The following is a 13396-nucleotide window of genomic DNA, read 5'->3' as shown; positions in this document are numbered from 1 at the left end:
ATTGAGTCTCTGTGAATAAGGAATATTAAGAACCTGGATCTTTATTAAACAAAGAAAGTGATTAAAGGGATGCTTTTTACATTTGGAGGAATAGGAAGAACAATTTTACTTATACCTGAGTCCTGGCAGGTGTATCTTGTGGCCTGGCTGTAAACACAAGTTGGGTGCAGTCATCACATTGACTCTCTTATTCTGAAGTCATTGCATTTAATACATTGTTTCTTCATCACCTCTAGGTTTTAGTGAACTGTTCTCTTTTAAAGCAAATGCTATTTTTGGCCATTGTGAAGGATGTGAAGTAAATAGAAGCAGAAAGACATGTATGGTATATACTCACTTATAAGTGGATATTAGCTATATAATATAGGATAGACATATTAAAATCTACAGACCTAAAGACCTAAACAACAAGGAGGACCCCAGGAAGAGGCTTAATTCTCATTCAGAAGGGAAAACAGGATAGACACTGGAAGCAGTAGAAGAGAGGTAACAGGACTAGAGCCCATCACAGATATCCTCTAAAAGACTCCACCCAGCAGGGAATACAAGCAGATGCAGAGACTCACAGCCAAACTTTGGACAGAGCACAGGGAATCTTATGGAAGCAGGGGGATATAGAAGGACCTGATGGGACAGGAACCCCACAAGGAGACCATCAAAGGCAAAGGAGCTGGGCCCAGCAGGGACTGCAGAGACTAATACAGCAAGCAAGACCTTGCATAAAGAAGACCTAGAACCCCTATTCAGATGTAGCCCATGGGCAGCTCAGTCTCCATGTGGGCTGCCTAATAAAGAAAGAAGAGACAGTCTCTGATATAAACTCGGTTGCCTGCTCCTTGATCACTTCTTCCTGGTGAGGTGACCTAGCTATCCCACAGAGGAAGAGAATCCAAGAATTCTTGATAGGACCTGATAGGCTAGGGTCAGACAGTAGGAAAGGAGGACTTAATCTAACAGTGGACTAGGGGAGAGAAAAAGGGGAGGAAAAGAAAGGGAAGGTGGGACTGGGAGATAAAGGAGGGGCTAAAACTGGGATACAAAGTGAATAAATTGTTAATAATAATAATAATAATAATAATAATAATAAATACAATTTTACTAAAAAGTAAAACAGTTGCTACTCAAGTTTTCAAAATTGGCATAAAGAAAATCCTCCTTTGCTCTGTGAAGTGATTCTCTCTGCTTCACAATTCTTACATACTTGTGTCTGTTCCAGGATACTGTAGGTCAAGACAGAGTAGCATGCTATGACAGACAGGTGAGAGCAGGGAGAAACCTCAGTCCTCAGAGCAAGAAGGCTCAGCATGGCTTGATCTGAGAACGCAGAGGGGATCTTCTTCTGCTCTTCCTCCTTCTCCTCCTCCTCCTCCTCTTCTGTTTTAGTTTTCTTGAGCCAGGATATCTCTGTGTAACATTCCTGGAACTCACTCCGAAGACAGGGCTGCCCTCAAACTCACAGAGATTTGCCTGCCTCTATGTCCCAAGCGTTGGGACTAACCACGCCCGACTCAGAGGGCATCTTCTAATCACAATCCTATTTGTGGTTAATTCTGTCAACCCAGTTTCATTGTGAAATTCTTTTCATGTGGCAGTTGTATTAGTTTCACTAAACTTTTCTTGTTTTACTACTTACCACCAAAACCAACAGATTTCATTTATCCTGTATTTACTTATTCATTTACTAAGAAATTACTTACTCAAAGTTATCTATTTGATTAAGGTCTTACTCCTATAATTTAATGTGGTATCCACAAAGAAAGAGGAAATTTTTCATAATTCATTTTCTGTAAGTTTTTCTTTAATATTATTATTTATTACAATTTATTTACTTGGTATCCTAGCTGTAGCCCCCTCCCTCATCTCCTCCCTGTCCCACTCCTCCCCACTCTTCCCTAGTCCAACGATAGGGGAGGCCCTCCTCTCCTACTATCTAACCCTAACCTATCAGGTCTCTTCAAGATTGTCTAGATCCTCTCTCTGTGGTCTAGTTAGGCCACCTTGCCAGGGGAAGGTGATCGAAGAGCAGGCAATGGAGTTCATTTCAGAGACTGCCCCTGCTTCTGTTAAAAAGGGACCCCAATGGAGACTGAGCTCCCATGGGCTACATGTAAGCAGAGGTGTAAGTCTTCTCCATGCACAGTCCTTGGTTGATTCATCAGCCTCTGCAAGACCCCCTGAACCCAGATTGTTTGGCTCCGTTGGTGTCCTTGTGGGTTCCTGTCCCCTCCAGGTTTCCCCATTCTTCCATAAGATTCACTGCACTCTTCCCAAAGTTTGGCTATGAGTCTCAGCATCTCCTTCAATACCCTGATGGGTAGAGTCTTTCTGATGGCCCCTGTGGAAGGCTCCTGTCCTGCTCCTTGTTTTCTATTTCTGATGTTATTCTGTTTGTCCTTCTGAATGAGGATTAAGCCTCTTACCTAGTATCATCCTTGTTGGTTAGCTTCTTTAGAACTATAGATTTTAGTATGTTTATCTGATATTATATGGCTGATATCCACTTATAAGTGAGTATATACCATGTGTGTCTTTCTGATTCTGGGTCACCTCACTCAGGATGCTCTCAAGTGTATCAATAACCTCAACATAAAACCAGACACTCTAAATCTATTAGAAGAAAAAGTGGGGAAGAACCTTGAACTCATTGGCACAGGAGACAACTCCCTCAACAAAACATCAACAGCACAGGCTCTAAGATCAACAATCAATAAATGGGACCTCATGAAACTGAAAAGCTTTTGTAAAGCAAAGGACACTGTTAACAGAACAAAACCACAACCTACAGACTAGGAAAAGACTGTCACCAACCCTACATCTGACAAAGGGCTAATATCCAGAATAATTAACACAAAAAGCTAAAAACCAACAAACCAAGTAACCCAATTAAAAAAATGGGGTATAGAGCTAAGCAGAATTCTCAACAGAGAAATATCAAATAGCAAAAAAAACAATTTAAAAAATGCTCAACATCCTTAGTCATCAGGGAAATTCATATCAAAATGACCCTGAAACTTCACCTTACACCCATCAGAATGGCTATGATCAAAAACTCAAGGGATGACACATGCTGGAGAGGATGTGGAGAAAGAGAACCCTCCTCCATTGCTGGTGGGAATGTAAACTTGTTCATAATTTATTTATCCACTTTACATCCTGACTGCAGCTCCCCCCACCTCCTCATAACTAACCCTCCCACAATTCTCCCCTCTTCTTCCTTTCAGAGAAGAGGGAGGTCTCCCATGGGTGCCAAGTTGCACTGGCACATTAAGTCGATGCAGGACTAGGTGCATGAGAAAGAAAAATTTAAAGAGTAAAGAACATGGACATAAACCAAAACTTTAACATTTTCTTGCACTGTCTTGGATTTTTGTGATATTCTTGGTCATTTTCTACATTCGCTCAGCCTCACTTGCCTGAGGATGATCCTGCTTTCAGTAGACTGAGCCCTCGTCCATCAATTAGTAGCCAAGAAACTGTCTCACAGACATGGCCAAAGGACACCTAATATAAGCAATTCTTCAACTGATGTTCCTTCTTCCTAGGAGACAGTAGGTTTTAGCAAGTTGACAGCTGATGCTAACTACGACAATATGTTAATTAGTAATGTTTAACCTATGCAGGGCTTTAACATAAGTGATTTAAAATCTCAGAGGTCCAGACAGGAGCTCCACAAGAAGACCAACTGTCCCAAATAACCTGGACCCAGAGGAGCTTGTGGAGACTGAAGCACCAACCGAGGACCATGAATGGATGGCACATAGGCTCTCTACAAATTTATACCCAATGGGCAACTTAGCCTCCATGTGGGTGCCCTAGATAGGGGACGGGTGCTGTCTCTGACATGGTTTCTTATATTGTTTAGAATCACTTAACCCTGGCGGGGTTACCTTGCCAGGACACTGTGAATGAGGAAATACACAATCATGATGTGAATGAATGTGCTTGGGTCAGTTTGTGTGGCAGGGGAGGGAGGATAGGGATTAAGGGAGGAACAGAGGAAAGGGACCAGGAGAAGGGAAAGGAGGGAGCTAAGTTTCAGGTGTAAACTGAATAATAAAATAAAATAAAATAAAAATAGGAATAAAATAAAATCATTGCTATTACAAATTTCCCTGGCAATTCTAAGAACTTCTAAACTACAGAAAAACAGATTAGGTACTGAGGTTGAGAGAAGATGTCATTGATGAAAATGGATAAAGAGAAAGAGAAAGGGATAGTAAGCAGAGGTGGGAGGAAGAAGAGGGAGGAGCCAAGACGTGGTATTTCACCTAGACTCCACAGGACAGAACCACTGAGAAGCTGGTGGAGGGTGTGACAGTTGCCCTCATAGAATAAGGATCCAAAGTCTAGTCTTTAACTTGTATGTCTTAAAAAAACCTCCCGATCCCATACTTACATGAATTCATTTGAATGTGTATTTCATGCTTGTGTGAATGATCCTGTGTGTATCTGTTTGGTAGTAAAGTCCAAATCAATTAAAGTCAAGAGTTTCAAGGTCAAAATGATTTAACAGGAACATTAAGCTGAGAATCATAATGATGAAAGATTATAGAAATGGCACGAGAACGTTTTCTTTTATTCTAAAACCATATAGAAAAAGTAATTTTGAAAGTGTAGGAGAAGATGCTTGCACTAGAAATAACTGTCGTATTTGTCAATGTCATAAAACGAGAAACAGACTGCAAACTGTTATCTTAGATAAGCCAGAAGAATTAATGAATTCTATGGCCTTAAGGCAGCCTTCATAAACGTGGCAACAATTATATTTCTTGGCTTGTCTGTTAAGGTCACTGGTAATGAATGACAAGACAAATTATTGAAAATGTGCATATTTCTGACCACAAAATGAAAAGTTATCTGGTACAAGGTCATCTGAAGGAGTTAGAAAATAATTAAAATCAGAGTGAAAGTCAATGGCTACAAGACAGAAGACCAATGGATACAATATTTTTCTGATGTCAACAATCAAAATGCATAGAATTGGTCTTTGAAGGTTGAGCTTGAGCTTCCTTGAGCTCCATGAGCAGAGAACTGCTAAAACATGTAACAAACTGTTAAAAGTCCAACAACCTTTAAAAATTCTTATAAATTTCTTTATAAAAAATAAAAAGTACTTTAATTATCATATATACAATGTCTTATGGAAATAAAATCTGAAATTTATCAAGAAAGTGAACATACTTATGCACAACTTTCTTATTAGCTAAGGAAATTTTATAAATTTGAATAAAATGCTACTCCTTAGTAATAGATTTTGGTGATAATTTTTACAGTCTTTGTATGTATCTTTAACAGACATGAGCTAGATATGAAGCTTAAAGAATTATTTAAGGATGTCTCTATGTATAAACACATAATTTTATTTAGCTGAAACACATAATTTTATTTAGCTGAGTTCATAAACTCAATTCCTCTGTTTCCATCTGGGGTTTCTTATTTTTGTCTTCTTTGTACAATGAAGTTCATTGTGAGAGTTCCCAAGTCCATGTAGATTTGTATGACACTATGGTAAAATGCATATCAAAAAAATGGAACCAGGAAAAAAGCAGGTGCCATTATTTGAATTATCTGTAAAACTATATGTTAAACAATAAGAAGTATGAAGATGTTGTAGAGGAATTTTAATCCAGCAACATGGCTGCTCTGGCAATAGATCACATCCAAAGACCTAGGTCTGTGTGATCCAGCTGGACATACCCTAAGTACATACCCACTTATCAACACTTATGGACCAGAAAAGGATCAATAAATGTCTTTAATACAAATGGGTGCTATACAAGAGAACAAAGTTAGTGAGGGAGAAAAAAATATGGCAAGAAAATATTTTTATAGGATAGTCAAAAAAATTTTATTAAGAAGGGAATATTTGAGTTTGAAAAAGATCTATGAAAAGAATATTCTAAGAAAAGAACATTCCAGACTAAAAGGGAAGGTAAAATAAAAAACTTGCAACTGAAGAGAAATCAGTTTGTCTTTAGAGCAGGAAAGTCTTTCTTACTAGAGAAGGTGGAAGGAGAGAGAGTGGAAAGATACCAGGATGGAGAGATATAAACGTTTTGGGTGGGTCATTAAGTTAATGGCAAGGAACTCTATTTTCATGATGCACAGGTATAATATGAGGAATTTTGAAGTAAAGGAGGCAAGTGCAGTCTTACTTGCCCTTTAAATATGTATTCTTAAATTGAAAAAGACTCTTATAGGGAAAGTTTAGGAGTTAAAGTGGAAGCCAGTAAGGAGTTACTGGAAACTCCAAGTATGAGGTAGAGATTTTGAATGTCAGGGTAGAAGGAATGGGCTATTAATGAATAGGAGCTATGTTTTGAAAGAAAGGTAAAGAGAACAATGGTTTGTTGGAATTGGATTAAATATTTGCATAGTTGGACAAGTAACTGGATATAGAACATGAGAAAAAAAATTATCAAAGACAACCCTAAAGGCCTGAAGTTCCTCATCACTGTGGAAGGTACTTTCAGGAAGACTGTAGGGCAGTCTTGTATCTCGTCTTAATTAAATCCGATGTAGAAGCAAAGTAGAAAGTTTAGCAGTGTCTGCCTGATGTTTTGTAGAGCTTAGTACTTGAAGCAAACATGGAACTCACTACATATCACTTAACATTTATAAAAAGTAAAATAGTTTTTGTTAAGACTTTAAAAGTCCACGTTTCAGTGGTGAAAACGTTTAAATTGACAAGGAGATCAGAAAAGACCTTTTTTTCCTAATAATTGTGCGTGTACATTGCCTTCTGTTTGGCTTCAAAGCATCATATCCCAGACGTAACTGTTTTTGATAGCAGTGTTGTTTGATATCACTCCCAACTCTGGTCTATGAACTGAGGCTATATTTCATTTGAGGTGAAATTCTAGAAATCGCTCACAAATGGCTTTGCTATATTAATTGCATTGTCTTTTATTTCCATAGTTTGTGAGTGTGCCAAAGTAAATTGTATTGTTCTTAAAGAATTTGTTCTTCAAATGTCCAAATTAGCCACAACACAAAACCTTAGCTGGTGGCAAATTTATTATTTAGTGATTTGTCCCCAGTGTCTTTCTCCAAGCTGTGTAGAAAATCATTTGCCTATAATCACTACCATTCATACATTTGCATATGTATGTAATATATTTCATTCATAATGTTTAGGCACAGTTTTCCTTCAAATATTCAAAAAGGTCAGTTATTTAGAGAGTTGGTGGTAGCATGAAGCAATTTTTCAAGTATTCTGAAATTTATTTACATAAAAAGAATGTGAGACATAAGAGAATTGTTTACATTTGAGATGCTATTTTATATTCAGAAGGAAAAATTGATGTGATGATTTCAGTATTTACATATATAGAATGACTGAATGCTTAAAATATCCTTGAAACAATTGAAACAATTTTACATGCCTCTCTGTTGTCTCTGTGCTTGGAGGCTTTCTTCAGCTGATTATCCTCAGGAGTACTCAGCATCAAGTAGAAAACAAGCAAAAATAGAAGAAAAAGACATAGTTCGGCAAAATTTCATGAGAACAGAGACTTAGTGTGTATACAGGCTGGTTTTGTGAGTCAAAACAAGCTAGAGGCATCAGTAAGGAAGGAGCTTCAGTTGAAAAAGAAAATGCCTCCATGAGATCCAGCTGTAGGGCATTTTCTCGATTAGTGATTAATGGTGAGGGCCCAGCCCCAGGTGGGTGGTGCCATCCCTGGACTGGTGGTTCTTGGTATTATAAGAAAGCGGGCTGAACAAACCAGAAGCGAGCCAGAAGTAGCACCCTCCATGGCTTCTGCACCAACTCCTGAATCCAGGTTCCAGCCCTGCTTGAGATCCTGTCCTGACTTCCTTCACTGGAGGCTTGTGGTCTGAGAGTGAAAGCCAAATAAACCCTTTCCTCCTCAACTTGGTTTTTGTCATGGTGTTTTGTCACAGTAATAGAAAAACCCTAACTAAGACATTGAGCTAAAATAAATAGAATATAGAAAATGTAACAAAGAATTTTTATAAAGGTACCTTTAAAATTTAAATTCTGAAACCTAATTTCATTGATTTTATAGTTTACTTACTACTATTTATATTGGTGAACTATCCTAAGGAATTTTTTACAATCTACTATATTCTATCCAGGATAATCCCTCAATGCTGATTCTCCTGCAATCCTTATATGTACATCGATGCATTTAATAGTCTCTATATGGATGTATTTTTTTTTTGTATTTATCAATAGAAAATGACACCATCTATTGGACAGACATGGGCCTTAATAAAATCAGCAGAGCTAAAAGAGACCAGACTTGGAAAGAAGACATTGTTACCAATGGCTTGGGGAGAGTGGAAGGAATAGCTATTGACTGGATTGCTGGTAAAATCTGTGTCTTAATCTTATTTTAATTCCACAGTTATTTTTTTTTCCTAGGGGGTTCATTCTTCTTCTGAAAGTTTCTGGTTCTTGTTTTGAACATTTTAAAAATTCTTCTAGCCAAGGGGGTGAATAATCTCTTTTGCATTTAGTTCGTCTCTTCCTACTGCCTTTGGATAAGTGTTTCTATGTAGCTGTAGAAAGTGTATTGTTAACTCTGCTCGATTCTCCAGAGAGCTCCACATGGTAAACAAAGCACAAGAAATTTCTTTTAGCTTAGTGTCAGTATAAAGTTAAAACACATACTTTGAACAGTTGGGAGAAGTTTCAACTTATTACGAACGTGTCAGTATACAACTATACAGTTTAAACCAGAAAAATATGAGGTTGGCATTGAAATTCTATATGAATTAGCTTAATTATAGCTGTTTTTCAAATACAAAAGACTCTGAAATGAACAAACTTTTGGTTATGTGAAGACTCAGAAATTTAACTCGAAGCATAATTGATAAGCAATTCTGTTACTCCTAACTTGATTGTGGACATTTTTGTATTTCTCCCAGGCAACATATATTGGACAGATCATGGTTTCAATTTAATTGAAGTTGCAAGACTCAACGGCTCTTTCCGTTATGTAATTATTTCCCGAGGTCTGGATCAACCAAGATCTATCGCTGTGCACCCAGAAAAAGGGTAATTTTTAAGGTTTATTTATATTTTTTGGATCTGAACTGTTATTTTCTTAAGCTCTATCACACTAATTTAGACAGTAACATTATTTTAACTCTAATATCTACAATGTGATAATAATTTTAGCACAGAAACTTTATTTTAATTATTCAAGTACCTGTTTGGAAGAAGTCATACTTACCATGTCTTTTAATATATATTTTTAAATTATTTAGCTATTTCAAATAATGTATTTTGGCCAGCCTTGTACCCTATTCCTCTCTTACCCCACCCCAGGTCCCAAAGAACACTTTCTTCCCAGCTAGGCTCACTTGTATTTTATAGCTTTTACTTATTAATGTTTGTTACCCGGTGAATTGAAATAGAGTTGACTGAATGTACATTGTAGAGGTTCATTTATCAGATCAAGGGCATCTTACCAATGGGTATACTGCTGGACAAAATGACTAACCCACCTTTAACAACCATTAACTTCCAAAAGCTAATCAATCGAGTCAGGGGCCCAATGATCCCATTCGATTCCGTATCCATGATTAAATGTTGATTGGTCTTTCCTGTACAGATCATATACAAATAAATAGTTCCATGAGTTCATGGCATGTAAACACAGTGGTCTAGATGTTCATCCTTAAATGAGTCAAATGGGCAATCAATAAAAGTAAATATCGACACAATTAGCATTAAAATAGTTAGTTCATTACTTCAGGCTTGGATAATGTCCTAGTCTAAGAAATCTGCACCAAATGTCAAAATAAGCTTAGTTTCTATAGGGAAGAGAGCCTCTGACTTCTCAGAGACATTTTAGCCATAAAAATCTAGCTCCCTTGATTTCTTTATTTTACTGGTCCTTCTAACCCATTCTCCTTTATGAATTCTTTATTTTTTAATCGTTCCATTTGTCTTACCATTACAATGTATTAATGATACACATTAGTGTGTCATAGTGACATTTTCACACAAGTACATAAGGCACTATAGAAATCTTTACCCCCTTTTATTCTCCTTTAACCTCTTCTTATTCCTGGTGATCCCTTCCTTCTCCCAATTAGTACCCATTCTATTATGTCTTTAGGGGGAGAATTTACTCAATGAATTTTATTAGAGACACTTATAAGAATCAGAATCAAGGGTTGTTTACTAGCATATGGCCATCTCAGAAGCTCTCTCTCTCTCTCTCTCTCTCTCTCCAAAACCTGTCTATACCTACTTATGGAGGGATGGCCATCAGTGCTGCTGAGCATTCAAATGCTCAGTAGCTAGGACATAACAGAAAGAGCAAACCACAAGTCCCTATCTTTTATCTGGCTCTTACATTCTTTTTGTCTCATCTTTGAAAATGTTCCATGAGCCTTGAGGGGTGCTATAGTTGTTCTAATTAGTGCCAAGTGTTATATTGTTTATCCTCAGCACTTCCTCCATTTACGAGTTTCTGTAAAAATGTTTTAACTACCACTTACTAAAAAATAAAAACAAAGATCCTTTTATGATCAACGTTGACAGCATTACTAATCTACGAGCATAATCATAAATATTTTGAAGGCAATTTGAAAGGCACGTCACGTCCATTTATCAAAACAAAGGCAGGAGCTTCCCCACAGAGTACGATATGCTCTCCAGCCATGGTTTCAACCAGATTTATAATTGCAGAGATGAATTTCCATCTCTAAGTGGGCTTGAAATACAGTCAGAAAGTAGCTGTGTGTCCTCCAGAGAGTCAAATTACTAGTGCACCAATGGACACATCTTGCCCGGCAGATCATACTTGCATCATAAAAAATTCACAGCTGAATATGATTATGGATGACAATTTTTCTCCAGCAGCCTGCACAGCATCTTCTGAAACCATGAAAGATAGCCTTCAGGGAGGGAGCTTCCTGCTCAGTTCCAGCTTGATTTCTCCGTGTCATGTAACCAACACATACCATATTTTCAGCAATAAGATCTTACCATCTAGTTCTTAGACCAGTAAGAAGAACCTGTACCGTTTGGGTGACCTCAAAAACTTTCCTGACTGGCATTTTCCTTTAAATATGCTATGGTTTCTAGAAGGAGTTGAGGCAATCCATTCGAAATAACTCCAGCCAAACTCTCTTTTTTTATTTTTAATTTCAGTAAATTTAGTAAGTTTAGTAAGCTTTTGCTCTCATTTGTGTTGGCCCTCCTTTCTCCTTTTCCTCTCAGTTTTCTCACTCTGTGTCTTTAAACTTTTCTAAAACCTTATATTTCCTTTCTGTTTTTGTTTGCTTGTTTGTTTGTTTCATGGATCCTTTTGTAGTTTGCTTGCCTTTGTACACTCCCCCACATAAATACACATATAAAAATTAGGAAATAGGATCCGTGTATGAGAGAGAACATGTGGCGTTTGATTTCCTGAACCTCTGCTATATCACTTCATACATTTTCCAGTTCTGCAATTTTTATAATTTCACCTTCTTTACAGATGAATAAAAGTCCATTGAGTACATATGCCATATTTTCATTATCTGTCCATCAGCTGATAGACATCTAGGCTAATTTGTTTGCTTGGAGTATCCAGGGCTGTCCAAGAATCTCCGTTGTAGCAACTAGGGTCCGTTGGGTATATGCCTAAGAATAGCATAGTTGAGTTATTTAGTGGATCTATTTTTAGTGTTTTGCTAAGCACCCACACTGACTTTCACAGCAGCTGCGCCAGTTTAAATTATCACCAATAGTGAATAAGCAATCCCCCCTTATCCATATTCTCACAAGTATTTCTTGTCGTTTATTTTCCTGAAAGCGGCGATTGTGATTACAGTGAAGCAGAATATTTAAGTGGTTTTAACTTGCATTTTCTTAATGAGCAAAGGTGTTGAACAGATTTTTTTTAATTTAATTTTTTTTAGGTACAGTTTATTCACTTTGTATCCCAGCTGTAGCCTCCTCCCCATCCCCTCCGAATCCCACTCTCCCTCCCTCTTCTTTTCCTATGCCCCTCGAACAGTTTTTTTAAATGTTATTTTCCATTTGTATTTTTTCTTTTAAGAACTATTCAGTTTCTTATCCTATGCTTTCCTATCCTATGCTATAGAGTTGTTTGTTTACAATTTAGTTATTTTTTTATATTCTGAACATTAGCTACATATCTAACAGATATGTATCTGCAAAATTTTTTGCTCTTTTTGACTTTGTAAAGTTGATGGTCTCAGGTACTCATTCCCCTTAAGTGTTAAATATTACTCCTGAATTCACCATTTTTATGTTTGACGATGTCAACGTTTTCACTGGAAAAACGTGCAAATTTTACTTCCAGAAATTACCACAGCAACATCCACTACTCCATATAATTAATTCATTAATTTGTTCAATGTGTTGATCTGACCATGACATGTTAGACTACAAAAGAAAAAAAAAAAAAGAAAAAGTGTGTGTGTGTGAAAGAGAGAGAGAGAGAGAGAGAGAGAGAGAGAGAGAGAGAGAGAGAGAGAGTGAGCGAGAAGGAGAGCAAGAGTGAGAGAGAGAAAGAAGGAGCAGGAGATGAGGAATTCAGTGCAGAGAGTTGTGATGGATTGGTTGTTTAAGGACAGGAAGCCTGAAAGGTAGTCACAGCACAGGGAGACATCAGGAGATACAGAAGACAGCTTCTCCCCCCTCCCCCAGGAAGGCTGAAGAAGATGCTTCCATGTGACACTTGAGATGAGTTTGTGACATTGCCCATTTAAAGCAGCAAAAATGAGAAAAAAAATGGATCAATGGCTGGTATGTTCACAGCATGATCCATAAGTCCCTGGAGTGTTAGCTGTAGGAAGATAAAACAAGAGTGCTGTCAGTGGTTGTACAAATTTACATTTCCACCAGCAACAGAGGAGGGTTCCCCTTTCTCCACATCCTCTCTGCGTGTGTTGTCACCTGAGGTTGTTGTTGTTGTTGTTGTTGTTTACTGTTTCCTATGGCATTTATTGCACTACTGTGTGGAGAAGAGAACTTTGAAGACATTCCAGGCGAGAATATGTGACTATTCACTTATTCATTATTTTATGAGGTCACTTTTTTATTAGAAAAATAGTGTTTTATTTTAAATTCTTTCTTTATTTTTTAATATTAGTTACAGTTTATTAACTTTGTATCCCAGCTGTATCCTGCTCCCTCATTCCCTCCCAACCCCACCCTCCCTCATCTCCTCCCTGCCACTTTCCAAGTCCACTGATAGGGGAGGACCTCCTCCCCTTTCATCTGACCCTGGTTTACCAGGTATCTCCAGGACTGGCTGCAAAGTCCTCTTCTGTGGCCTAGCAGGGCTTCTCCTCCCCCTGGGGGTGGGGTGGGTCTTAGAGCCTGCCACTGAGTTCATGTCAGAAATACTCCCTGTTCCCTTACTAGGACACCCACTGGAATACTGAGCTATTACAGGCTACA

The 13396-nt window shown here is 37.7% G+C and overlaps 1 protein-coding gene across 1 annotated transcript in view; it reads left to right on the top strand.

Annotated features, from left to right (window-relative positions):
- Positions 1-13396, top strand: part of Lrp1b (LDL receptor related protein 1B) — a 2037254-nt gene that overhangs the window by 1516482 nt on the left and 507376 nt on the right. Inside the window, exons 36-37 of the mRNA XM_060390094.1 lie at positions 8201-8335; positions 8896-9025. Of these exons, the coding sequence (XP_060246077.1) occupies positions 8201-8335; positions 8896-9025 (265 nt within the window). The remainder of the gene's footprint in view (positions 1-8200; positions 8336-8895; positions 9026-13396) is intronic.

Source organism: Meriones unguiculatus, chromosome 8, assembly GCF_030254825.1.
Source record: "Meriones unguiculatus strain TT.TT164.6M chromosome 8, Bangor_MerUng_6.1, whole genome shotgun sequence".
In the NCBI taxonomy this organism is placed as follows: Eukaryota; Metazoa; Chordata; class Mammalia; order Rodentia; family Muridae; genus Meriones; species Meriones unguiculatus.
This window is presented reverse-complemented; position numbering and strand designations above follow the sequence as displayed.